This window comes from Melanotaenia boesemani, chromosome 9 (assembly GCF_017639745.1).
Source record: "Melanotaenia boesemani isolate fMelBoe1 chromosome 9, fMelBoe1.pri, whole genome shotgun sequence".
Classification (NCBI taxonomy): domain Eukaryota; kingdom Metazoa; phylum Chordata; class Actinopteri; order Atheriniformes; family Melanotaeniidae; genus Melanotaenia; species Melanotaenia boesemani.
The window spans coordinates 30,849,187-30,874,257 of NC_055690.1; the positions used below are offsets into that span (position 1 = coordinate 30,849,187).

Genomic DNA, 25,071 nt, shown 5'->3' on the forward strand with positions numbered 1-25,071 from the left:
GTTTGTTTTTAAAGTTTTCTCCTCCAGGCCTGCAGTGTTAAACAGCTATTCCTAAAAAAAAAAATTTTTTTTATTTCAGTTTATTTATTTATTTTTTTCTGTTTTCAATAAGTTACCTTTCTGTTCTGGTAGGATTAAGTTTCCTTAAGGTTCCCACATCTGAGCTTTCTGTAATAACTCGCAGCTCCGGTTTTCTCCGGTTTGATTGACATTTAGTTCCGATGGGAGGGTCGATTGTGTTCCACAAGTCCCGCCTCACTCCGGGTTTCTTACTGAGGACTTGAGGTTATAAAATGAAGGATTTTACTGTAACTGGGACGCGTTCTGTAGTTGGAGCTGTGTTTGGGAACTCGTGCACAGACACCGAGGTCAGGTCAATGCTTTAACCACCGAGCACGCGGAGAGACGTCGCTGCCGGGTTTCCTTCCACTTCCACGCCGTACACCTTTGATCCAGGCACCGGGAGAGAGCACGGGGCAGAGCCATGGCAGAGGACGGCGACCAGCGCGCGCTGCAGTATGAGCAAACTCTGGTAAGTGCCACTTGTTGCCACTCTGAACTTTGTCCACGGACCCTGCGTGGGGAAGAGAGGCAGCCCCCTTCGGTTTAACGCTGCCTGGTTCCACGGCTGAATGTCCACATCTGGTAGAAGCTAAATTTAGCGAGGAGTGAGTTCAACTGCTCCGAAAAGTTAAAATAAAGTGAAAGCAACGATCTGTACAAGCAGCCGAATTCAACAGCTTGCTCTTCTGATTCCATTCTGTTCCACCGGAGTGTGTAATTTAGGAGGAAATCAAGCACAGTTAATAGTTTAAAGCATAATTAATCAAAATGTAGTGGAAGTTCAACCGCGAAGATTTCACATGGATTGTGGCGCTGGAAGCGTCTGTATGGCTCATGTGTGCCCTGCTTTAGCTTTTCTGACACGCACACATGTAAAGGGACACAATTAGCTTCAGAAATGGTTCTGAAGGGATTCATAACACATATTTCATATCTCAGCACCATCACAGGACTTAGAATTTAAGGTGCTTATTGTCAAAACATCTGGATCTGGATGCTGGTTGGTTCTCCCACTCCCCTCCAAAGCAATACTTCTTTACATAGATTTGCTTTAATTATATAACTTTACTTTAAATTATATGTATGTATATGCATTTGGGGAATTTACAACTTCATAATAGTTTGCTGGCACTTTTTAGAGATGTGCATGGATTAAAACAAAATCTTCCTGCTTGAATTAAAGGCTGATGGACATTTGTGCAGACAGTTTTGTGGCTGTGGAGTTACTGTATGTGTCGGGAGCTCTGCGTGAGTTGTGTCACCACCATCTGACCAGAGGGATGTTCATTGTTGCTCTGCGGCTTTGGTGCTGAGACGAGCTATCCTGTGGACATAATGTGCTGTAAGATGAGATGTAATTGACAGCTGCATGGTGCACAGTGTTGTGTCGACCCTCGGGGCCCACGTGTGAACACCGATTGTGTTTGAGGTTTATAAGCTACTGATGGGACATGAAGCCATGTGTCTTTTCCTCCAGTTTAACTTGTGTTACATAAGAAGCAAGGCGATGATGGTCTGCGTGCAGCTCAGATTGTAAATCAATGAAATCATATTGGTTTATACTCTCTGGGATCTCTCCAAGATCAACTGATTTAATGTCTTAGAGACATAAAATTACGTTAAAATACACACAAGGGATTATAATCTCTTCAGCATTACAATGAAGCTGCAGAAAAGCTTTTGAAAAGGAGTATTTGGGCTGAAAGTCCTCACTATGTGTTTGTATGTTTGGTTAAACTTTTTCCTGACAAACCCCCCGTCAAGCCCAGAGAATCTGCTCTTTAAAGAGATTGCTTTCCATGTGCCAACTGGGTCCATTCATCGGCGTCCAGGCTTTAAATTCAGAAGAGACACAACTGTAACACTTCTCTGGGCCTCTGCTTCCTTTTCTTGCTGAGGTTTCTGAGCACCCCTCTCTGTGTGACGCTAATCTGCGTGTGTTTGTGTGAGGCATTACACAACTTGCGACCCCGCTGATTCAGCACTGGACACTCCGTCACCCTGGCAGGTCTCGTGCTCGGCCCTCCGGCTCTCCGAAACAGAGAGAGAGAGAGAAAAAAATCCATCTTTTTGTGTTGAACTGTGCTCCCCTCGCTGTGCTGGGATGATTGTTGCCAGAACAAAAGAGTGAAAACATCTAAATAGGATCAAATGAACATAGCAGAAGTGTGAGAATAAGCTCTCTTAACAGAACTGAGTTCTCTCTGCCTCCCCCCCCCCATCTCCCTGCCGTGGGTTGTAGTAACATGGTGTCTTTGTGTGATGCTGGCAGTCCTGATGGTTGTGTGGGTTTTCTTGTGGGCAGTGGATGCTCAAAGAGGCCAGTGTAGCCTGGTTGTGAGAGAGGATGAAAATGTGTCTGTATGAGGTCGGGAGTGCTGAACATTAGCAACGTTAAAGTTAGTTTTTATCTGTATTAAAAAAAAAAAAAAAAAAGATTTAGTCAGATCTGTGCTTGATTTGGCAGTTTAGGAACCTTTTCATCACGAATAGTAATAATAACTAGAGTTAGTTTGTACTTGTGTGTAATCTTATTTCAGAGAACAAATACACAGGAAATATGAATCAGCTGTTTTATATTATGGTGATATGGTGATATTAGGCTGGTTGTTATGTTTTAATGTGATCAAAGGTGAAGTTTTATTAGCTATTGAACAATGGCATCAGTTGTGACCTGTTCTGAGCGTGAGGCTAAAACTTTTAACAGTAATAATGTTTTCTGGTGAAAAGTTTCCTAAGCAATAAAAAGCAATGCTTCACATCTGCATTCCTCCAAATCTAATCCACAACTATAGATGGACTTAATAATTAAATGGATGGTGGTAATGTTGCCATATACAGGATGTGGATTATATGTGAGCTTCCTAAAAAGAAAAGATGGTCATGAGGTGACTTGTATCTTTTGGGAGTTTTCTTTGGTGATTTAAGAGGAACTATAAAAATAACTCTGATTGTTATGAAATCAGAGTCTAGTTTTAGAAGAAATCATATGTTTTCCAAGGAGGAAGTAGGAAGTGAATTATGCCAACTATAACAAAATATTTAGATTTTTCTTTGACTTTCCAGACTTAATTCAAACGCTGTTATTTCCTAAAAAGTAAAAAATACTTCCCAGACTCACAGAATAACATAATTAATACTTTAATATATATTTACATTGAGTTACAGAGGATGAATGACGTAACCAATTTTTAGAAAAGTTGAATCAATGATCAGAAAATCTCAAAAATCAATATTTTATTCATAAAGACAGACAGAAAATATCAAAGGGAGACACTGTAATTGAGAAATTTGACCATTTCACATCTTAAACTTTTATCCCTACAGAAGAATGTGGCATTCACGTTGGGAAAAAAAGTTCTTTTTTGTCAATTAACAACATATTTTTACAAAAATAAATATTTAATATCACCCGAGACTGCAAAACCAGACCAACCTGTGCACTGCCTGGACTGAAAACCAAAAAGCTTATGACTCAGTGCCACATACATAGATCCTGGAATGCCTGAAATTGTACAAGATCAACAACACTCTAAGAGCCTTCATTGCAAACTCAATGAGGCTGTGGCAGACCACCCTTTGAGGCCAACTTCGTGGCATCTGCACGCGTCTCCATCAAATGTTGTACATACCAAGGAGATGCTCTGTCCCTACTGTTCTGCATAGACCTACACTGGCTGAATGATAACAAAGAGAGGGAAGGTATAGTCCATACAGAGGGCAGAATAGCAAATGTTGAGGAGAGCTACAAGTACCTTGGCATACCACAAACTAATGCCAACAATGAAGAGGCCACAAGAGAAGCTGCCACAGCCAAATATCTACAACAAGTAAGGCAAGTCCTGAGAAGTCAGCTCAATGGTAAGAACAAGATCCGAGCAATTAACAGCTATATGCTGCCAGTGATCGGGTGTCTGATCACTGGATAGGATAATAAACTTGCCAAAGAAGGAAGTTCAGACCACAAATGTTAAAACACAGAAGCTGCTCACCAAATCCATTGTCCAGAGGCTCTACACCAAGTGCAAAGAGGGAGGCCGAGGACTAGTGATCATCAGGGCCACTATCCAAGATGAAACATCCAACCTCCATGAATACATCAGGAAGATGACCCCAAGGGATGAAGCACTGAGTGAGGGTCTCAGACAATGGTCATTGGAGGAGAAGGAGTTGGAGGAACCATCTTGGGAGGAAAAACCCCTACATGGGATGTACCACCGACAGCTGAAGTGGCGGATATGAACAAGTCCTACCAATGGTTAGCTAGGGCTGGACTGAAGGACAGCACAGAGGCCCTAATCATGGAAGCACAGGAGCAACAGTCCTGGGAAGCTAAGATACTGACCCTTAAGCTCCCAGGACTCTGGTGAAGGACTTGAGCTTGAAATGAACAGCCATCCACCCCACCCAGGGAAGATGGGAGGGTGGGTGAGGGAAGGGGGGGAAAAAAACAATGTTATGATTTTAGAATTTTTATTTATTTATTTGTTTGTTTGTGTGTTTATTCGTTGGCAGTTCAGAAAAAGTTTTTTTTCAATCATCACATATGTTGAGAAAAACTGAATAAATTTTTCCTGTAAGACTATCTTGTCAAATCAGGAAAATGGAAATTTAAAAAAGAATGATCTCATAAACTCTCATAAAAGGCAGACTTTTTATGACGGCTGTTTTGTGTTTTTATGTTTGTATGTGTGGATGTGTGTCTCTTTGTACTGTTTTATCTATTTTATTTTCTAGTTTTATGTTTTCGTACTGGAAGGCACTTAATGATTCTCTCTGTGAAAAGTGCTTTATAAAAAAACTTTTCTTTCTTACTTGTTTGCATTTCTTGTCACTTTTCCCAATTGGACAGCGGCCTGAGACTTTTCTTCTCGTCCAAAAAGAGTTTATTCCCTTCTGGAACGTGATCCATTGCTTTTGTCCGGCTCTGTGTGTTAATAAAGTTTAGATCAGGCAGATTTGCAGTCATCCGTATCTCTGGTTTTTGACTGGCTTGTGTTGATGCTGTCACAATGATAAGCTGCTATGGACATGATGCTTTCTTCAGCATCGACTGTGACTGTTTGATGTCTGTTAGTGGAAATTACCTTTAACCAGTGCCTCTCACATCTAGAGCGTGAAGTCTTTTATTTCTGTGAGACAGTCAACAGCTCCTTGACTCTTACCATCGAGTGTGTGGAGAGGTATTTGCTTAGCCTGTTCTGGCTCCAGATGCAAATAAGCATTAAAAGTCTTTAACACAATTTCTCTTTCAGACAAAAGATCAACCCTTGTTGTTCTTTTTTTATACCAGTAAAATGACCTCTCCACCCTCATCTACGCTATGAACAAACAGTCCTGATGGATTTCCTCACACAGTACTCATGGTGTGGAGGCATCTTGAGGCCAAACAGTTTTACAAAGTAGATGAATAAAGAGCTGCTCATAATACGAGTAGGGCTGGGCGACATGAACCAAATCTTATATCTCAATATTTTTTTACCTGAATCACGATATACGATATATATCTCGATATATATATATATATATATATATATATATATATATATATATATATATATATATATATATATATATTTTTTTTTTTTTTTTTTTTTTCTCAAGTAACCAAAGAAACAGTTCTAATTTACACCCTTCAGTGCTAAATATACCTTTATTAAGGATCAGCATCACATGTGCATTAAAACAGCTGACTGAAATTAAAGTACCTTTATAATAAATTAAATACTCCTAAAACAAAATATATTAAAAATACTTTTCAATGACCATAGCAAAAATACAGCTATGCAAAATGCAAAAGAAAAGATTCTTTTAACTCAAAACAAGCTATCTCAATATGAACGATATTCCCTCCTTCTATATTGCGTCTGATAAAGTCTCGATATATTTGAAAATCTCGATATATTGCCCAGCCCTAAATACGAGTGAATCTAACAAACATGAGACAGAACAAAAGTTGTCACATATAAACAAAAGATGTGTGTGTGTGTGTGTGTGTTGTAGGGTCCATTGATCATGCAGGTTGTGTTGATGATTAATCACCAAGAGGAGAGTGAAAATGAGCTCCATGGCTCTGTAGATTACAGATGAGTAGGTTTCAGGCGCTGAAGTGGGTCTCATGATTATTACTTCCCAATTACCTGTTCACCTGGAAAACAGAGCTCCAAGACAAACAGATGCCGGTTCACGGATAACCTTCTGTTGTGCTGATTAAATCAGTGAAGGAGCAAAGACAACGTGAAGTCCAGAGAAACATTGACCACAATGCTTCTGATGCTTTATGTGAAGCACTTTGAGTTGTGAGGTGTAGTCAAAAACTCAGGTTGAGCATCTGATATGAAAAACCACAAGTCATTATGTGTGGTCATTAAATGAATAAATGTGGTAGAGGGAGGGGGAGAGGCTTAAAATGCTGGGAATTCTAGTCACAGTACTGCAGTCAGGGTTTATTTTACTGCATACATGGCTGACTTCATGTAAACAACTACGGAGTATTTTTTCTTTTTTAAGTGATGCATTATTTCCACTTTTTTTTTTTTTTAGACCAGATCTGTAGTTTTGGCATCCAGCCCAGTTTAAAGATGTTATTGATCTGATTAACTTTCTTTACATGGTTTGTGTGGAGTTGACCAAGATTCTAAACTCAAAGTTTACTCTTTTTAGATATTAAATAGTCAGACAATTTTTTGACACTGTAAATCCATGTTGTTTACTTGTTTCTTCTTTAGAAAATTGCGTCAGGGAATAGATTAAAGAACAGGATCGATAGGAAGAATTGATAATGGCACTGATATCAAAATAATCTTATCAATTCCCAACCCTAATTTTCAGTATGCAGGTTTTGGTGATGAGAACTTCAGTGTAGTAACTGAGGAGGAAGACCTCTTAACCAGCTGAAATGATGTTTTTGTGGACTGACATCTTCAAGTCAATGACATAAGTATTTTCAGTCACTTTTACTTTTTATTTTATTGATAACCATTAAAAAAACAGTGAATCTTTACCTGGGTAAGTGGAGGTATTTACTCAGGTGTAGCTCTTTTCTACTACTGTATTTTGTACTGAGCTAGTTTTTAGGGGAATATTTTACAAGAAGGACATAACCTGGAAACCAGATGAACTTTTCCTGATTGAACTTTTCCACTTGTCCAAACAGAGTTTATTCCTTTCAGGAACGTGATCCACTGTTTTTTGTCTTTTACTTTCTTATTTTTTTCTTTTATTTCTATGAGACAGGTCAACAGCTTCTTGACCCTTACCATTGAGTGTGTGGAGAGGTGTTTGCTTAACCTGTTCTGGCTCCAGCTGCAGATATGCATTAAGAGCGTTTATCACAATTTCTCTCTTTGTTACAAAAGATCAACCCTTGTTGTTCCTTCTTTTTTTATACCAGTAAAATGACCTCTCCACACTTATTTACTCTATGAACAAACAGTCCTGATGGATGGATTTCCTTTGGCTAGTACTCGGGATGTGGAGGCATCTTATGGCCAAACAATTTTACAAAGTAGAAAAATGAATGAATGAAAAATACTTTATTAATTCCAGAGGGAAATTGCAGAGATCTAGTAGTATTTTTTTTAAATACAAATTATAAGTAATTAGAAGATGAAAATGCCTTGTTCCAGAGAGCAATGGCTGCTGGCAGGAATGATCTCTGGTACCTTTCTGTCTTGCTCTGGGCTTGAAACCTGACACTGAACACACTGTTGTTTACCTCGCTTTGTTGTGTAGGGGATGTAAAGGTGCTTGTGCAGCATCTTTTCTGGACAATCAGCTCCAGCTGCTCCAGAGTTATCCCCAGCACAGAACCAGCCTCCTTGATCAGTTTGTTCAGTCTCTTTAAGCTTCTGGTTTTGATGCTGCTGCCCCAGCAGATGCTGCAATGCTGATTGCACTTTCCACAAGTTTTTATAGAAGATATGTAACATCTTGGTGAATGGTCTCAGCTTCCGTAAGTAGAATCTGCTCTGTCCCTTCTTCTAGATTTTCCAGTCTAGTCTGACACTCAGCTGAACTCCGACTTACTCGTATTCCTCCACCACCTCCACCTCTTCTCGTAGGATGTACAGTGTTTCGTTTACTCCTGTTCCTCCTGAAGTCAACAATTATGTCTTGTTTTGTTTGTTCAAGATAAGGTGATTGTTTCTGCGCCATCTCACAAACTGACTGACCAGTTCTTCTCCATCACTGATACTCTCCACAACTGCAGAGTAATCAGAGTATTTCTGCAGGTGACAGGATAAGTCTGAAGTGTACAGTGTGAAGAGAAATGGTGAGAGTACAGTCCCTTGAGGTGCTCCAGTGCTGCTGACTGCTCAGACACACAACCTTTCAGTCTCACGACCTGTGGTCTGTTTGGTATGGAGTCATAAATCCAGGTGGTGGAGGAGATATAAGAATAATAAGAATAAGAAAAGCTTTAGTAGTCCCTCAGTGTGTAAATAGCTTTGTTGCAACAGTTAAGGTGCAGTAAGCAGAAGCACACACGTGATTTCAAACAAGAACACACTCACACACACACAAACAAATAATAAATTATAATATGTACAGTATATGATCTGATAGGGTGAGTATGTACATTATATAAATATGTACATTAACATGTATATAAATATGTAAACATAGTTTCCATGTGTTCATTGTAAAGTCTGGCAGCAGCAAGGAGGAAAGACCTGCAGTTTCTCTCCTTCCCACACGGAGGGTGGATCAGTCTGTCCCTGAAGCTGATCTCAAGAGCAGACAGGGCGTCCTGCAGGGGGGGGACTCATGGTCCACCCTTTTGTCACCTCCTGCACTGAGTCCAGAGAACAGCCCAGGACAGAGCTTGACCTCAGGAATGCCCTCTTCCCTCCAAAAGACTGCAGTCTCCTCAGAATATAGAGCCTGCTCTGGCCCTTTCTGTAAAGGGCGTCCATGTTGTGAGTCTCCTGGAACCTTAAGAACATGATCCTGAAAGTTGGCCAGTGGGCTCTCTGAAGCAGGTAGATGGTGACACATTCAGCCCCAAGAACATTATGATATGCAAACTATAATGGGTTCTGAAAGGTGTTCACTTGCTTATTGAGGTGAGTCAAAAACAGTCTCTCAAGGACTGTGAGATGTTAGGTCAACTGGTCTGTATTATTTTGGTTCAGATGGTTGGGGTTTTTTAGGTACGGGAACAAGGCAGGATGTTTTCCACAGCACAGTCATTTTTCTGACTCAGGCTGGGGTTGAAAAGATGCTGAAGAATCTAACAGTTTTTTCAGCAGGCTTTCAGAACCCTGGAACTGACACCTTCTGGACCTGCAGCCTTGTTCCAGTTTAGTTTATCCAGTTTCTTTACTTGACTCCAGGAGACAGAAAAGCTAGAGGTGGAAGCAGAGGAAGTCTCAGTATAATCTGAAGTTGAGGGAGATGAGGATGTGTTAAGGCCCATGACTGAGCTGCAGGGTGGCAGAGACTGGAGGTGTGACAGAAAAGCTATGGACTCGTGGAGGGTGTGTGGTTTGTTGGGCTGGAGGCAGGGGTGGAAGGTCTGTCCAGACCTCCATCAGTCTGATTCCCCTTTAACTTGAAACTGGTGATCTTTTTCATTCCTGACCACACATCCTTCACGTTGTTCTGCTGGAACTGGTTTTCTACCTTATTCCTGTAGTCATCCCTGCATCTTGGTTTTATGGTTGTTTTGTGCTGGCTTCAAAAACTCCCTGTCTCCCTCCCTGAGGAGGGTTTTTCAGGTCACTGGTGATCCAGGGCTTTTTATTGGGAAACATCTCCTGCTTTGTTGGGAATGATGCTGTCCACACAGTAGATTATATAATCTGTCTCACCCTTAGTCATGGCATTGATGCACTCTCAATGTTATTCACAGAGGACATTCCAGTCTGGGGCCTCAAAGCCCCCTCTCAGAGCATCTTCAGCTTTATTAAACCAGGTTTTAATAGTATGTGTGATGACTGGTTGCTACTGAATGATGGACTTGTAGTTGGAAGTGAGAAGAACCAGATCTTCGTAATGGAGGCAGGGCAGAGAAGCTGGATGCATTTTTAACATTTGCATAAAATAAGTCCAACATGTTATTTTCTCTGGTGGAGCAGCTGACAAACTGTTGGAATGTTGGTAAAGTTGCAGAGAGGGAGGTGCTGCTGAAGTCTCCAGAGATTGCAGTGAATGTGTTAGGGTGCTGTGTTTGTACCCTGGCAACAACATAGCTGATGACACCACAGGCTGTGTGTGCAGCGGTACCAGCGATAAGGTAGACCGCTTTCAGAATAACAGGTATACTTTCTGGGTAAATATTACGCACAGGAACTCATGGCTAACAGTTTGATTTGCCTTGTGCAAATCCTCTCCTTTACCGTGACATGTCCAGGTTGGCACTGATGGTGGTTAAAGCACTGCAATTCCACCTCCCTTTAGCTTTCCACTGATTTTCTTATCACGGTCTACACATAAAGTCTTAAAGCAGTGTACAGATACGTTCAAGTTTGGTTGTGTGTTGAGACCTTGTTGCTGGTGATCTCACCTCAGTTTTTCTCTCTTCCTCCTTCCTGCCCTGCATCCTGTTTGATTCCTCTTCAGCTCATTTTGGATTTGATGTTATTTTGCAGATGTACTTAATTTTGGAGAGCCTAAGCAGTTGATCCCCCTGGCAAACCACTCTTCCGTTGCTATGGAAATTCATCATAGCAAGTCTTGAAAGAGTCTAAAGTACGTGGAGAAATCACCCGAGCAGCACAGCTTTCGAACCAGCGTGAAAAGATCTTGAAAAATTAACTTGACGGTGCATGTCTTTGAAAAAAAGTCGATTGCATCTAAAAATGAAAACAGGGTGGGTGAACCTACTACGGTTTGCTGCCACCATGTGGGACATTCTAGAGTGGATGTTTTTGAGGAGCTGCTTTTTAATAAGACCAAATCTAACAAACATGAGACAGAACAAATGTCAGGTAAAAACAAAGTTATGTGTGTGTGTTGTAGGTTCCATTGATCATGCAGGTTGTGTTGATGATTAATCACCAAGAGGAGAGTGAAAATGAGCTCCATGGCTCTGTAGATTACAGATGAGTTGGTTTCAGGTGCTAAAGTGGGTTTCATGATTATTACTTCCCAATTATCTGTTCACCTGGAAAACAGAGCTTCAAGACAAACAGATGCCGGTTCACGGATAACCTTCTGTTGTGCTGATTAAATCAGTGAAGGAGCAAAGACAACGTGAAGTCCAGAGAAACATTGACCACAATGCTTCTGATGCTTTATGTGAAGCACTTTGAGTTGTCTTATCATGCTATACATATAAACCAGCCTTGCCCTGCCACACTTGTACAGCAGATTTTTAACCTTATCTAAATTCTCCAAACCATTCACACACACTCATGCAGCTCTATTATATCTACACTCTATTTTCAGTATGTAGGATGTGGTGATGAGGGGTCCAGTGTATTATTTGAGGAAGAAGACGTCTCTGACAGTCTGTGATCTTCAAGCCCATGACTTCAGTATTTTCAGTCATTTTATACTTTTCTTTATTTTTATCAATAACAAAGACGTAATAATAATAATAATAATAACAATAATAATAGTAGTAGTAGTAGTAATAATAAAAAAACAACCTGAGGATCTGTACCAGGGTAATTGAAGGCATTAACTCAAATTTGTCTAATTTCTACTATATTAGTACTGAACTAGTTGTACAGTAAAATCTCAGGCAGAGTATCAGCTGGATAGCGATAGATGCCACAGCGAATAGTATGACGCCATCGCAGCGCTTCCTTAAAGTCGAAACAAAACAGGCTCAGAAACAAAGGAGGAGAATGGCCGTCATACAACAGTTTGTGTTCTTTTTTCTTGGCAGTGCTGCGTAAAAACCTTTTAAACAGAGATTTAATCAAAAATAAAATCTGTTGCCTTAAACAAGAATACATGCAAGGCGCTCAACCACGACCCATCAGGAGCAATTTGGGGTTTGGTGTCCTGCTCAGGGACACCTTGACATGAGCTCGACAAGTCAAGGATCGAACCGGCAACCCTCAGGCTACAAGACGACCACTTGCAGCCCATAGTACCCCCCATGGAAGGGTCCCAGAAAATGTAAGACGGGTTGGGTCGGATAATAAGGTACCCTTCCCAGTTTTTTTGTGTGGAAACAAAAAAATGCATCCTGACCCACACCCAAAACGGGACTTAAGTAAACACAGACCCAAGTATAGAAATTTAGTTTTTGGTGCTCACAGAAGTTTAAATGAACCAAATAAGTGGAGTAATATGTGAGCTGAACTACTGGTGCCACAAACACAAACTAACAGGGTTACTTTAGTTAGATTACAATAGTTTAGTTCAGGAAGACTGAAAACCAAGCAAAGCTGTCCTGTTAATAAATAGCAATGTAGCGAGAGGCTTAAAAACATGAAGTCACGTCTGGCAGTTGCATCACATGTATGATGATATATCTGCAGCGCATTTCTCCTCTTCCTCATCCTTCATTTTCTAAGCTGATCATCTGATGTCGACTTTGCAGCCCATATGTGTCATTTGATATGAGAATCAAAACATTACCGTCCTTCAACAGCGTCAAGACGACGTTATGAAAATTAATTCACCTGAATGTGGATACTGACTTCACATAACACAAAAAACAGCATGTATGTGGGCCTACAGGTATAAAACCAGAACTTTATAAGTGAAACACAGTTTATTTAATGCAATCTGTAAACAAACAAAGGTGAAAAAAGTCTTTATTGTGATAATAGATGTAAGTGTAAAAAAAAATAAATAAATAAAATAAACGTGTATAAATGTACCTAAAAATGACCCGTAAAGTATATTTTCTTGTTAAGTAGTGTTCTGCATATTAATCTTATTAATCAAATTTAAAATATACATTGAAAAGATGGATAAACGCTACCAAGAACACTGAAGAAATGGATGTTAAAAAATCAAACTGCAAATAAATCTATGAAGGTCGAACGCCTCGAAGGTGTGAATAAATGTATTCACTCATTACATGATAATGAAAAAATCCAAATATTTGAAATAATTTATTATATACAGTTTCCATGAAAAAAGATATAAATATTTAAAATGAAATATATTTATTTACTTTTTGCAAATAGAAATAATTCAGGTGCTCCAAACTGACCTTAAACTTCTGTTTTTAGGTCAGTTTAATCTGATTTATCTTCAGATGATAAACAATAAGGTTATTTTCTCCAGTGTATGTAAACTTCTGGTTTTAATTGTAGATGGAGAGAATTCCTTCATGTTTGAGGGTCAAATCCAGGCCTTGAATCAGCAGGTAGAACATCAGAACATAATCTCTGCTACCACCTTTTATTTCCATCCAGCCGGTCTGTGTAACCATAACCTTGTTAACCTTTCATCCATGTCGTTCTCAATGTTCACACCTCCACCTCTTTCATGGGCCTTCAGCTGAGTTCATGTCCTGAAACATTTCATGTTGGTCTTTGTCTCGGAGTGTTAGCTGAGTTCCCATAATCCTTCACGCTTGTGAGCATGTGTTTACTGTTTCCACCCGTATCATCATCTCCACTTTGCTCGCTGCTTCCTGTTCTAATTTTGTTCTTGAAAAGCATAAAGTCAAACCTCACTGAGATGCAGAGGACACGGGTGGACAGAGGATGCAGGACACTTCTGTTTCATCTTCATTAATATTTGTTTTGAAAACAATAATTGCCTTTTATATGTAATTTTTGTTGACAAAATAAAAAAAATATTCCGTGTGAATACGCACACTTTGAGGTGACCTAATGCCAAGATAAAGTCGACGTTGACACATCAGTGGATGTTCAGTTCATTATCAGCTGTGTGGGACTGTAGGTGTGTCTCCTGCCAGATTTTCCATCTCGAGCTGCTTTCAGTCTAAACATCTTTTTGATGAAGGCGATCTTGTTGATTCATCATGATGTACAATCAGACTGCAGTCTGATTCATGTTACTGGAGAAAGATCTACAAAATGAGCTAAAATGTCTTATGTTCATATGATCTTCATCCCCAAACCGTCCCTGTTTTTCCCAGACCCGTCCTAGTCCATTAAAATAAGTTATTCTACTTTTAATTTGACTGTGTTTGAACTGTTGGAGGAACTACACCATGCTGTCTGTCAAGTTAAATCACATTTACTGTTACTGTTGTTTCTGGTCTTCTGTTTTAGCAGCATCATGTCTCAGAAAAGTTGGGCCAGGAGCAACAAAAAAGCAGATTAGCAGAAAAATCCAGAGGTTTATGCTGCATCTAATGAGGTTAATTATCAACAAGTCACTGATATGATGGGGGGTCTTAAAAGAGTATCTTGGAGAGGCAGAATATCTGAGGGAAAGATGGGAAGGACATAGTAAAGTGCTTCAGAACAAAGACTAGATTAAGATGTGCTGTAGAGGTGTGGAACATTTAACTTCTCTTGGCTTTAAATGCTAAGTTGTGCTAACGGAGCTTTTATGAAGCTGTTTCTGCTGATTGATCCGTGTTCACACCTTTGATTGGCTCTAAGGAAATAACTTTAGAGGTGCCAGATCAGTTTAACTTGTCTGCATTTCAAACATGAATAAGTCAGCGGGGAGGGATTGCTGAACAGATGATGAGTAACCCATCTAGCAGAGGTTGAAGTGTAATCCACTTCACTGATTAACATAAGGGGTGTTTAATGTGTGTCTGGCACCGGGAAGTACTAATTAATTCTACTCCTGCTTTCATTAATTTCTTTCTTAAGGCCCAAACAATCTGATCTGCAGCGAGTCTGTAATTTAGCTTATAGGAGTGTGTGTGTGTGTGTGTGAGTGTGTGTAATGGAATGCAAATATATGAACCCACAACAGGAAAGAAAATGAGAAATGATGTGAATTAAATTATAAAATCAGTCCATTTAGCACATTAATGTCTTTTCTACAACAGATTTATCCTTTTTGATGATAATAGATTGTTTGAAGATATCTTTACGTCCAGCAGTTTTGGCAAAATAATTTCTTCATCCTTCTGCTCCTCTTCAGCATCACATTACAGCAGAGCATAACTTGAACTTGTATCTTTGTGGTTTGCGAGTTTCTCCTTCACTTGAAGCTTCTTGATGTGGTTTAAACTTCTTTACTCTTTTTACTCAAATGAAACTTTTTCTTTTCCCTCTTCAACCACCTCTTACAGTGTTTGTGCGTTCAGTCTGTCGCTGCTGTTGTTTTCCTGTTTCTGCAAACAGACTCCACAACATTCCTCCCCCCTCCGGAGAATTTCTGCATGCCTTTGAACGCCCCTCTGCATTCTCACCACAACATACGATTAGTCCTCCCACATCCGAACACGACACATGAAATAGCTCACCACGACACGCTGCACCAGCACAGCCACAAACACAAACCAAACATGCAATTTGAAAATACACACTCCCTTATGTTGACTTAAGGGATGCCCACTGGTGTGACTGGTGCGTTAACTGGTTAGTTCTGCAGCTGACTGGCCTTTAACCTGCTATCCCTCTCTACTTTTCCCTGAGTTTGTCTCCCTCTTCTTAATCTTCTCTTTCCAGGAAGGATTTTTTCATCTCAGTTCCACCTCCAACATTGAACCCTATTTTGTCATTTCTCCTCATATACTGTTTGTTAATGTTAACGTCCACAAAAGTTTATTATTTTTATTTATTTTTCATAGTGAGAGCAAATTTATGTAGTTGGTTTTCATTTAGTTTAAGTGACTTTAGATCCAGCTTGCAGGTAATGTTTTTTTTTTTTTAGGTTGTAATACTGATCATCAGTTCTTTTTCTCCGGCACCCCCGAGCACTTTCACTTAAATCATTTTTACCATTTCTCAGGAACGGTGGTGTATAACTCTGTAGGGGAAAATTGTGATGGATATCTTAACCCTTTAGGTGATCTACAGAAGATTTCCAGGTATTTATATCTTGACCAGGAGGTTTACAATCCAGCCACTAAATGTAGCGTTTATCCAGTGACTGGATAGTAAATCCACAATAAGTTATCTATAATTACACCATTATTTATCACATTTTTATCATAAAAAAGATCACTATCACTATGTTGCTAAGAGACCTCTATTTAGACCTGGAAATTATGACTTTCCACCAATCAGAGAGCTTTAATTGATGGTAATGTCCAATCAGGAGCAACTAAAGATCAACAGTGATCTTTAGTGAGCAGAAAGTTCTATGTGTGTCTGAAAAGAAGAAAAGTGATGCTCCTCTATGGCTCAAATAAAGCCAAGAAGACGCATGGTAGCGCCAAAAAGAAGCTGAGTTGGAGTTGGTTTAGTGAGGATAGCAGGCAAATAGTAGCAGGAATAACTGGAAATGAGGAAAAAGTGGAAACATGGAAATAGTTTCTGTTGTATGTTTGTTTCAGTTACAATATTTTTTCTCCTGTAAGCAAAGACTTGAGAGAATGATGTACAGTCTAGAAAAGGTTTGGTCACTGTTGATCTGTGGGTTATTTCTACAAAGTTCTGTTAGTAATAAATCCTGGTATATTGTTTTGGTTTGGCCTTGATGGTCCCATATTTATTGATACATTCATTTTACATAATTTTATCTTCAGATTCTGGCAACTGAGGCTGTCCTGAAAAATTAAGTCTGGATCTTAACTGGGATGAAAAGGATTGCACGTTTAAAAACAACAAGGTTGACCAAGGTGCTTTACAAGTTCATTTAGGAACAAGAAACATTGATCAGTGAAACAGAGCTTAGTTAAGTAACTCTGGACCATGCCATTTATTACTTTAAAAGTAAGTAAAAGAGACTTAAAATCAACATGAAAATGGACAGGCAGTCAGTGTAGATCTGCGTAACTGGAGTGAGGTTTTCATGTGACTCGGTAAAAGATGTGCAGCAGCCTTCTGGACCTACAGCAGGCAATGGGGAGATGAGTGTTCAAGGCCAAGTTATAAAGAACTGCAGCTTGCCAATTAAGAGGTGATGAAGGCATGATGTTTCTAAGTGAGGAAGATGAGATATTGCTTTGGCAATTTGATGTAACAGATAAAAACTGGACTTGACTGTGGTCACCTCCTCTAGTGAAAAAAAAATCTAAAAACGCTCCAAGATATTTAATATTTGGGGAACACTGAAAAGCAAGAGGACCAAGTGTTAACTGATCTAAAATGGATTTCCAATACAATACTTTTAGACTTGAAATTAAGGGTAAGAAAATTCTGCATTAACCAGTCTTTGACATTCTTCAAACAGTAATACAGAGACTGAAATGGGATGGAGATATCCAGTTTTAAATGATAAAAACATGGATGTCATCAGCATAACAACGAAGGAAATGTTTTATTTCCTGAAAATTGATCCCAAAGGCAGCATGCATACAATGAAAACAAGGTTGGATCCAAAAGAGGCCCTTGCGGTACACCACAACAAAATAGGGCCTGATGAAGAGGAGTTACATGCAGTGGATCCATTGAAAACTTTTATTTCAAGTCAGATTTAAACAGTGATGAAATTATGCCTTTTAACCCTTTGCATTTTTTTTCTTTTTTTTTTTGGAACAATATTAATAAGAATTTATTTATTTATTTATTTATTTATTTTAACAATTGGGTGAGATAATGGTTAATAACGTAGTAGCAATTGTTAAATGTTTAAAACTTGAAACAGTAATGGGATAACAAACACATATTTTTAGCATTACATACCCAAACCAAGTGGTAGAGGTGGTTCATGTCGGTTTATTTCAACACATTTTTAATAAGATTCACTATAGTCACTGAATATTTTGCTTTAGCAAACAGTGGAGCAGGGTGTTAGGACTAAGTCCAACTACACGTTCAACTCTCGATGAAAGAATGTTGTGATTGACTGCGTCCTATGCAGCAGTAAAGTCCAAAAGGATTTAAACAGCAGATAAACCTGAGTCAGCAGTTGCAAGGAGATTGTTAAAAACTCCTAAAAGTACCGCCTCAGTGCTGTGGAGTGGTTAAAAACAAGACTGGAACTCTTCACAAACTCCACGAGAGTATAAAAAGGTCTGAAGTAGATTTAAAAACAATCTTTTTTCTTTTTGTTAATCAACTGCACAACAACACATTTAAAAGCAGCTGGTTCACAGCCTGATGACATGAGGCATGTTATAAAAGTAAGATAGTACTAGGCTTAATAATGTAAAGGGTTTCTTTAAAATGGTAAGAGGCTATGTCGTGGGCAGTTAAAGTTATAAATTGACTATTTCCATAAAACCAGAAAAAGCCACAGGCTCAACCTGCAGATAAACAGCAGAGCATTTGGGAGGTGGGGGCTTATTTTGCATTTTGAGCATTCCCATCTTTGATGTTAACTAAAATATGCAAGCACCAGATTAATATTTTTATTTTACATTTTATTCAGCACTTTGTCGCTGCAGAGCGTGTACAGACAGTATTCCGTTGATATGGCTAGATCAGCTGATCGTGACAGCAGCATGCATGAAAACAGTAATGTTCACTAAAACTTAAACTGCTTTCAGTCCACGAGTTCAGGCTTGACTTTTGATACAATGAGACATCAGCAGCTGATAATTTTCTTGCACCTCAAAGTCGACCTTCAGCGTTTTGGAAACAAACCGCAGCCTTCACTCTGTCTTTTACAAGTTAAACTGGACAGAAAGTTCTTATCTCAGAATCGTGTGTGTGAGCAGAGAAAGTTTCACTGAAAGGGATATTTCTCATGTTACTGTAATCCTTTAGATGTACTGCTGCTCTGCATGTATTGAAAGTATAGATTAGGACGACCTTTAGCTTTGATTTAGTTCAGTCTTAGTTTGTAAAGTTCGGTAGTGACTCAAATTTATTGAATAACTTAGCTTTTTTGTAATTTTTAAAGAATGTTTTTCCATGTTTGTTTTATACTCTGATATAATAATAATAACCATGTTTTAAAAATTTTAGCCAATATTTCCAGTGTTGAAAAGTCAGCTTCTTAACCAAATGGACCGATGGAGATCCATTCTTTTCTCATTGATTCCTTAGGTTGATCCTATTGTTTGGATTTCTGTTTGTCCACCTGCCTTTGAGAATCGTCTACACGTTCTCACATGACAGCATCAGGGATTCCTGCTCAGAAAGACAAAGAGAAACATAAGTTAATGATAACAATGTCATATAGACAAAAAATTAAAAGGTAAAGGTAGAGAAATGGAGTAAAACTGGCTCTGATTGGTCCACTTTAAATGAACACTGCTCCACTTCCTCAGATAGTCCAGTTCAACGTCTGATGCAGACCAAAGAAGTGAACTCTGCTCTGCTTAAAAACAAGGGATCTCGGTTAATTTGCAAATGAATTTTGGTGCAATTTGCTGACAGTGTGAAAGCAAACTGACCATCCAGTGAACCAAAGTGAAAAAGAGATTTAGAACATAGTGGATAGTTTGCTGCCTCTCTTGCTGCTCGTACTGGACAGATTCTGGTTAAAATTCCAAAGTTAAAACAGAAACCCAAAGACTGAATAAGTTTGGTGTTGCTCCACTGTTTACTTGTGGTGAATAAGCTGACAGAAGGGAAAGGATTTGCATTTTTGGCCGTGACCAGTCAATGGTCACCTTAGTTGATTCTAACTACAGTGCTGATCAGAATAGCTGACATGCAAAGAGGAAAAGAAACAAACCCGAGAAGAAGAACAAGAACAAAGCAGAAGAAGAATGAAGATGAGGACAGCTGTAGAAATTGGTTGTGTTTACCCACAATGCTGAATGATGAATAAAGGGCTGGATGATATAGGGGGAAAAAAGAAAATTGATTTAAAAAAAAAAAAAAAAGAAATCATGTTGATTGATTTCAGTAATTATCAAAAAAAAATTTAAAATATATTTCAAGTGAAGCCCTGGCCATTTTATGCTATTGTTTAATGACCTACTTTTAATAAAGAACACACAAACACTAAATTCACATTCAACCCTTCATTCAACAACCTTTTTAACCATAACAGAAAGTTTTTAAAAAAGGAAAAGAAATGAACTTAAGGGACCAGAGTGACGTCAGTAAATACTGACTAATATAAAGAACAGAATAAAGGGACCAGAAAATCAGATCAATACATATTTAAATAATGTTTTATGAAAATAAATAGAAGAAACAAATAGAATGGCTTCCTTTGGTGGGAGTTTCTGCCGTTTCATTCTGACCTCCAGCATGTCCAGACCGCATCAAGCGTAGCAGTTCAGATAGGGCCAGACAGAAACAGGAGCAGTGTAAAGTATCTGGTAAGTTTCAAAATAAAAGCCCCTGTGCAGATTTGTGATTGCTGAAATATGCAAAGATTATGTCATTAAGAAACACAAGATTCTCCAATTATCCTGTGATTTTGTGATCTTGCGGTTCCAGCTATGTGGACTGCTGGATGCAGCTTTGTAATGGAGCTGATTACTGCAGTGTGAAGTGACTGTTTCCGCAGCGTTGCCACCTGCTGCAGCATCTCTGACTGTCTGCTGCAACAACATCACTCCCTGATTTCTTATCTCACATCTTACTCCATATCATCATTCAAATCCAGAAAACCCACTGCTGCGATGTATTTATCTGTCTGATGCTGAGAGCTTCACATAGCTCGTCCTTGTGGAAGTTGCTCCGACAAAGCCTGAAACCGTCCCTGAATCTTAACTGCTGCTTTGTATCTGTCGACACATCGTCCACATTATATGAGCTGTCTCACCCGGACCAGAGAAAGAAAGAAAAACCAGATGACAAACAGGAAATGTACAGTGATTTTTAGAACTTAAGTTTAACCTCTGAATAAACTGACTAAAACATGAAGACGCCCTCAGAGAGGTTCTGTCCAGATGTGCTTTAAATAAGTACTGCATCAGCTGAAGTAGGAGACAGTATTTGCTTAGCTTGAATTGTCCTCTGAGGGATGATTTGTGGCTTGTTTCTGCTTTCCATAACTGAAGAAGTGGGACCATTTCTGGGTTTTTTGGTACTCAGTGGAGTTGAAATGACACCGGCAGGGCGGCGGCATGTCGATGTCATTCTCTCGGTCCTCAGTTTCACGTAGCAAAGGTTCATTATGTCAGACTGAAGGCCTTTGTGCTGGTTAGATTGCGGAGCCACCTGATGCCACCCAGGGCGACCCGGTTAGGACGTTTAACAAAAGATCTGATTGAACAGGTCATTTTGTGTGACTTGGCTTTAAAGGTGCAGAACAAAGAGTGGAGACAAATTACAAAAGAAGAAAAAAAAGCTTCATCTCGCTGCTCTCTTCTGCTGGAAATCCATTATTTATTCCACACTTTAAATCAAATCAGTTTTATTTATAAAGCACTTTTCCTGCCAAAGACAACACAAAGTGCTTCCCATGGTAAAAACAATTTATTCCTATTAAAGTAAAACAAGCCTTCACACACCAAAGTAAGCATCATAGCAATTTAAAAACACTCACTTTTATCTCTCTCACATGCAGTCACACAGACATCCACACACATGCGCAAACATGTGTGGATGCCCTCCCATTCCACACAAACATAACCTCCCTAATTTCTGTCTGTTTTATAATTATATTTTGAGTAATAAATATCTGACTTGAGGCTGCTGTGAGGAAACAATATCTTGGGGATCTGATCACACCAGGAGCCAGCCCACCTGTGTCCATAGAAGCCGCCACCACCGTCACAAAGACTCCATTAGATCTGGAAATTCTGCATTTCTTGCTGTTTTGTGGCAAAAATTAGAAACAGTCTCCTGGAAACTGGATGTAGAACTCCTGTTTACAGCATTGTTCATCATGCCAGTTAGTGACTGGACAGACCTGTCAGTGTAACATTCACACACACACCACCGGTTGCTTCGAACGGTGTTGAAACTCACTAATGATGATTGGGGAAAACGGTGAAAAAAAAATGGAACCTGTAGATGATCAGATGGTTGTGTTGTGGATCTCCAGCTGTGGAAACTTAGCTGGATCTTGGAAGAATCTGAAGTTGATCCAGATCTGAATGAACTCCAGTACCAAACCAGAACCAGGACACTGTTCTCTGAAGGTGGCTAAATACATGAGATGAGTTGTTGCAGGGATAATCACACTGTTCCATTTTCTTCTCAGTCTCAGGTTCACATGATAATAAGACTTTTTTCTTCATTTTTAATCACATTATTGATTCATTATTAAACACACGAGGAGTTACATTTTTCATATAAAACTTTTTTTTTTAGTTATTATTTCTCCCCTTTTTAATAATACGAACTAGTGTATTACATATCGTTGGAAAGCCTGATCAGTCACCTTTACAACGAGGTATAACTTGTGAGTTATACCTCATGCCAGTATGTGAATGCAATATTCTCCTGCTGGTTTTCACTCTTGTTTTGACAGTCAGGTGCTGCCAGGCTGTGTCAGTCACAGGTGTATGACAGCCACCTGATTGATGGGACAGGATGGGACCTAACTCCATCCTCCAGGATGACAATGTGCTTCCCCACAGAACCAGTATGACCATGAGTACCTCCAGAATTTAGGAGAATTTAGAGAGGATAGATGACCTGTTGTGAGTCCAGACTTTAACGCTACTGAACACTTGTGGGATCAGCTTGGTGGTGCTGTAGTTGCAGAGTGACCAACACAACCACACGACCTTCAATGGCCTCTGGTGCCATCCCACAGCTAAATGTGACCGGATTGGTGACCAGGATGAGGAGGAGGTCCCAGATGTTGTGGCTGTGATTGGGTCTTCAGCTACCGAGGTCACGACAGTGGAAAATTAATAGTGACGTATGTGTGTTTTTTTTTTTCATTCCTACTGTGGGAGAGTCCAAACATTGAATCCACCCAGAACCAGAATGAAAACCAACAGGAGAACACTACTGGGGATTTTGCACATTTTCTGGGGGCACTACCTCCATGTTTAGCTGTATTTCTCTTTCCACAGAAGCATGATCCTTACAAGTTATACCTGAACATGAAAAGAGCAGTTTCTTAACCTTCTATGAGATGTTCGGTTCAGAGCCACTAAAGGAGTGAGATACAATTCATGGATTTCCATTTCCGTGGAGGTAAAAGTAATCCAAATAACAGTTCAAAAGGAATGGAAGAGGCCACACTTTTTTAATCCCACCCCTTCTCTATACTAGGAACGGGAATTAATGGGATGTTATTGATTAATACCATTATCAATTCTGCCCGATGTGGTTATTTATTGATTCCCTTATCAATTCCTGACCCAATTTTCATACCATGTGAATTTAATGTGTCAAAAAAAAGTATTTAATAATTTATATAAAGAGTAAACTTTGAGTTTAGAATATTTGTCAGCTCTACACAAACAAAGATGTAGATCAATAATATCTTCAAACTGATCTGAATGCCAAAACAGCTTTGAAAAAGGGAGAATAATACAAACATAAGGAGCATGGAGCAGAGTAGTGATAAAGCTGCTACTTCTCCGCGCATGGATATAGGTCTGTCCTATAATCTGTTTTTATTTTTGGTCTTTCCAGTACAGAAGTTGGAGTTTGTGCCATTGTCATGTTTCTCAGTGATCTAGATCTTCTCTTCTAGCAACAAACACACCCACATGTCCAACATTGTTTATGTGTAGTCAGTGAGCTGGACTGCACCTGTCATCACGGATACAGGTATTGATAAGCCCAGTGGCGCACAATTCCCATGCTGTGGAAAATCTGGAACCAGCTCTTGAGTGGAACCGGTTATCGATTCCCATAGATACTGTTATTGATCCCACAGCTGGGAAACGTTCCACAGTCACATTCATTATTAGTAACCATAATATACAATACGTCATATTATAATCAAACTATGCAGTGATATTAAAGAACTGGTGACAATAGAAGTACTAATATAATAGTAATAATTGTAGAAGTAGTAATATTAATAGCAGTAGCAACAATAATAACTAAATATAATGTATAGCCACTATGTATTCTGTTTATTTTTTCATTTATTTTACACATATTACTCAATTTATAGAATAACATTCCTTTCCAGGACTTTAGTAAATCTAATCCCACTTTGTTTTTGGATAATGTGCCAAATGAAGCTCACCCACAGTGTCAGATGGTGAGATGGGCCTCCTCTGCTGTCCACTCAGCTCTGCAGCCTCTTTATCTCGGTGTTCCAACTGTAGCAGAAATATCTCCCCGCTTTATTTTTTACTGCAGGTGGGTGTTTTTGCTTTTTGTATGTATGGCAGCTCCTGCTCTGAGCCCCTGTACTGCTGCACCCTGCACTGTTTGTGCTGTCAGACTGATACATCTGCATAGGACCCCCCCACACCCAGGAGCATGCATTTGACTGTTATGAAGTATGTGAGAGCTGTAAAAAATGGGGCTGTGGGGATGCTGGAGCTCCATATTCATGTTAATGCAATGCCTCTCCATCCTCCCGCCTCACTGTTTCATATATGTGTGTGTGTAGTGGCTTTTCCTCCCAGCTGCCAGCATTGGGAGCTCACACTCATTGATCTCCCTCTAATAAGTCGGCCCCAGTCTCAGCGGTTCTGGTCTCTCCCCCCGCAGTCCTCCTTCCTCATCTGTGGTGCCAGAGGAAAACCTGTTGGGGTTTAGTTTAGCTATTGAGCATGTGAGAGTTGTGACTGATACACCCGCAGTCACATGCCAGAGACGCACACACACACAGTATTTTTTTAATGCAGTATCTGTCTGATGCATGGTCTGACTGTGCTGCAGTCTCAACAGTTCACACCATGATATCACCACCATGGAGGCAGCTCGCTGATGATGCAACACTGAATACACACACAGATATGAAAGTGGACATTGGACAGTGTATCACCTCCTTTAATGGTGCATTGACTGATAAATGAATCTGTGTTAACATCTCACCGTTCCTACCTGGGCTGTAACGTCATACAGACTGAGGTCAGCCTGGTGGGTTAAACTATAACATGTTAAATACACACACTGTGATGATATCAGGCAATATAGACAGATGCAGGATAGATAGGGATTTAAAATAGTTTGTATGATGTCATCATCGTCTGCAGGTCAGACTGAGGAAGGAAGCCACCTCCAGATCTGAGCATGTGCAGAATATCTGTATCATTCAGATTTGACTTTTTATCAG

General features: G+C 39.5%; 1 protein-coding gene across 3 annotated transcripts in view; it reads left to right on the forward strand.

Moving 5' to 3' along the window:
• Positions 1-216: 216 nt before the first annotated feature.
• The window catches only part of LOC121645897 (chloride channel protein 2-like), a 158,499-nt gene continuing 133,644 nt past the window's right edge, over positions 217-25,071 (forward strand). The window contains exon 1 of one of the 3 annotated variants that reach the window (XM_041994666.1): positions 217-532. In XM_041994666.1, the coding sequence (XP_041850600.1) occupies positions 485-532 (48 nt within the window). In that variant the 5' untranslated portion in view covers positions 217-484. The remainder of the gene's footprint in view (positions 533-25,071) is intronic. The other 2 variants (XM_041994667.1, XM_041994668.1) reach the window with 2 other exon arrangements.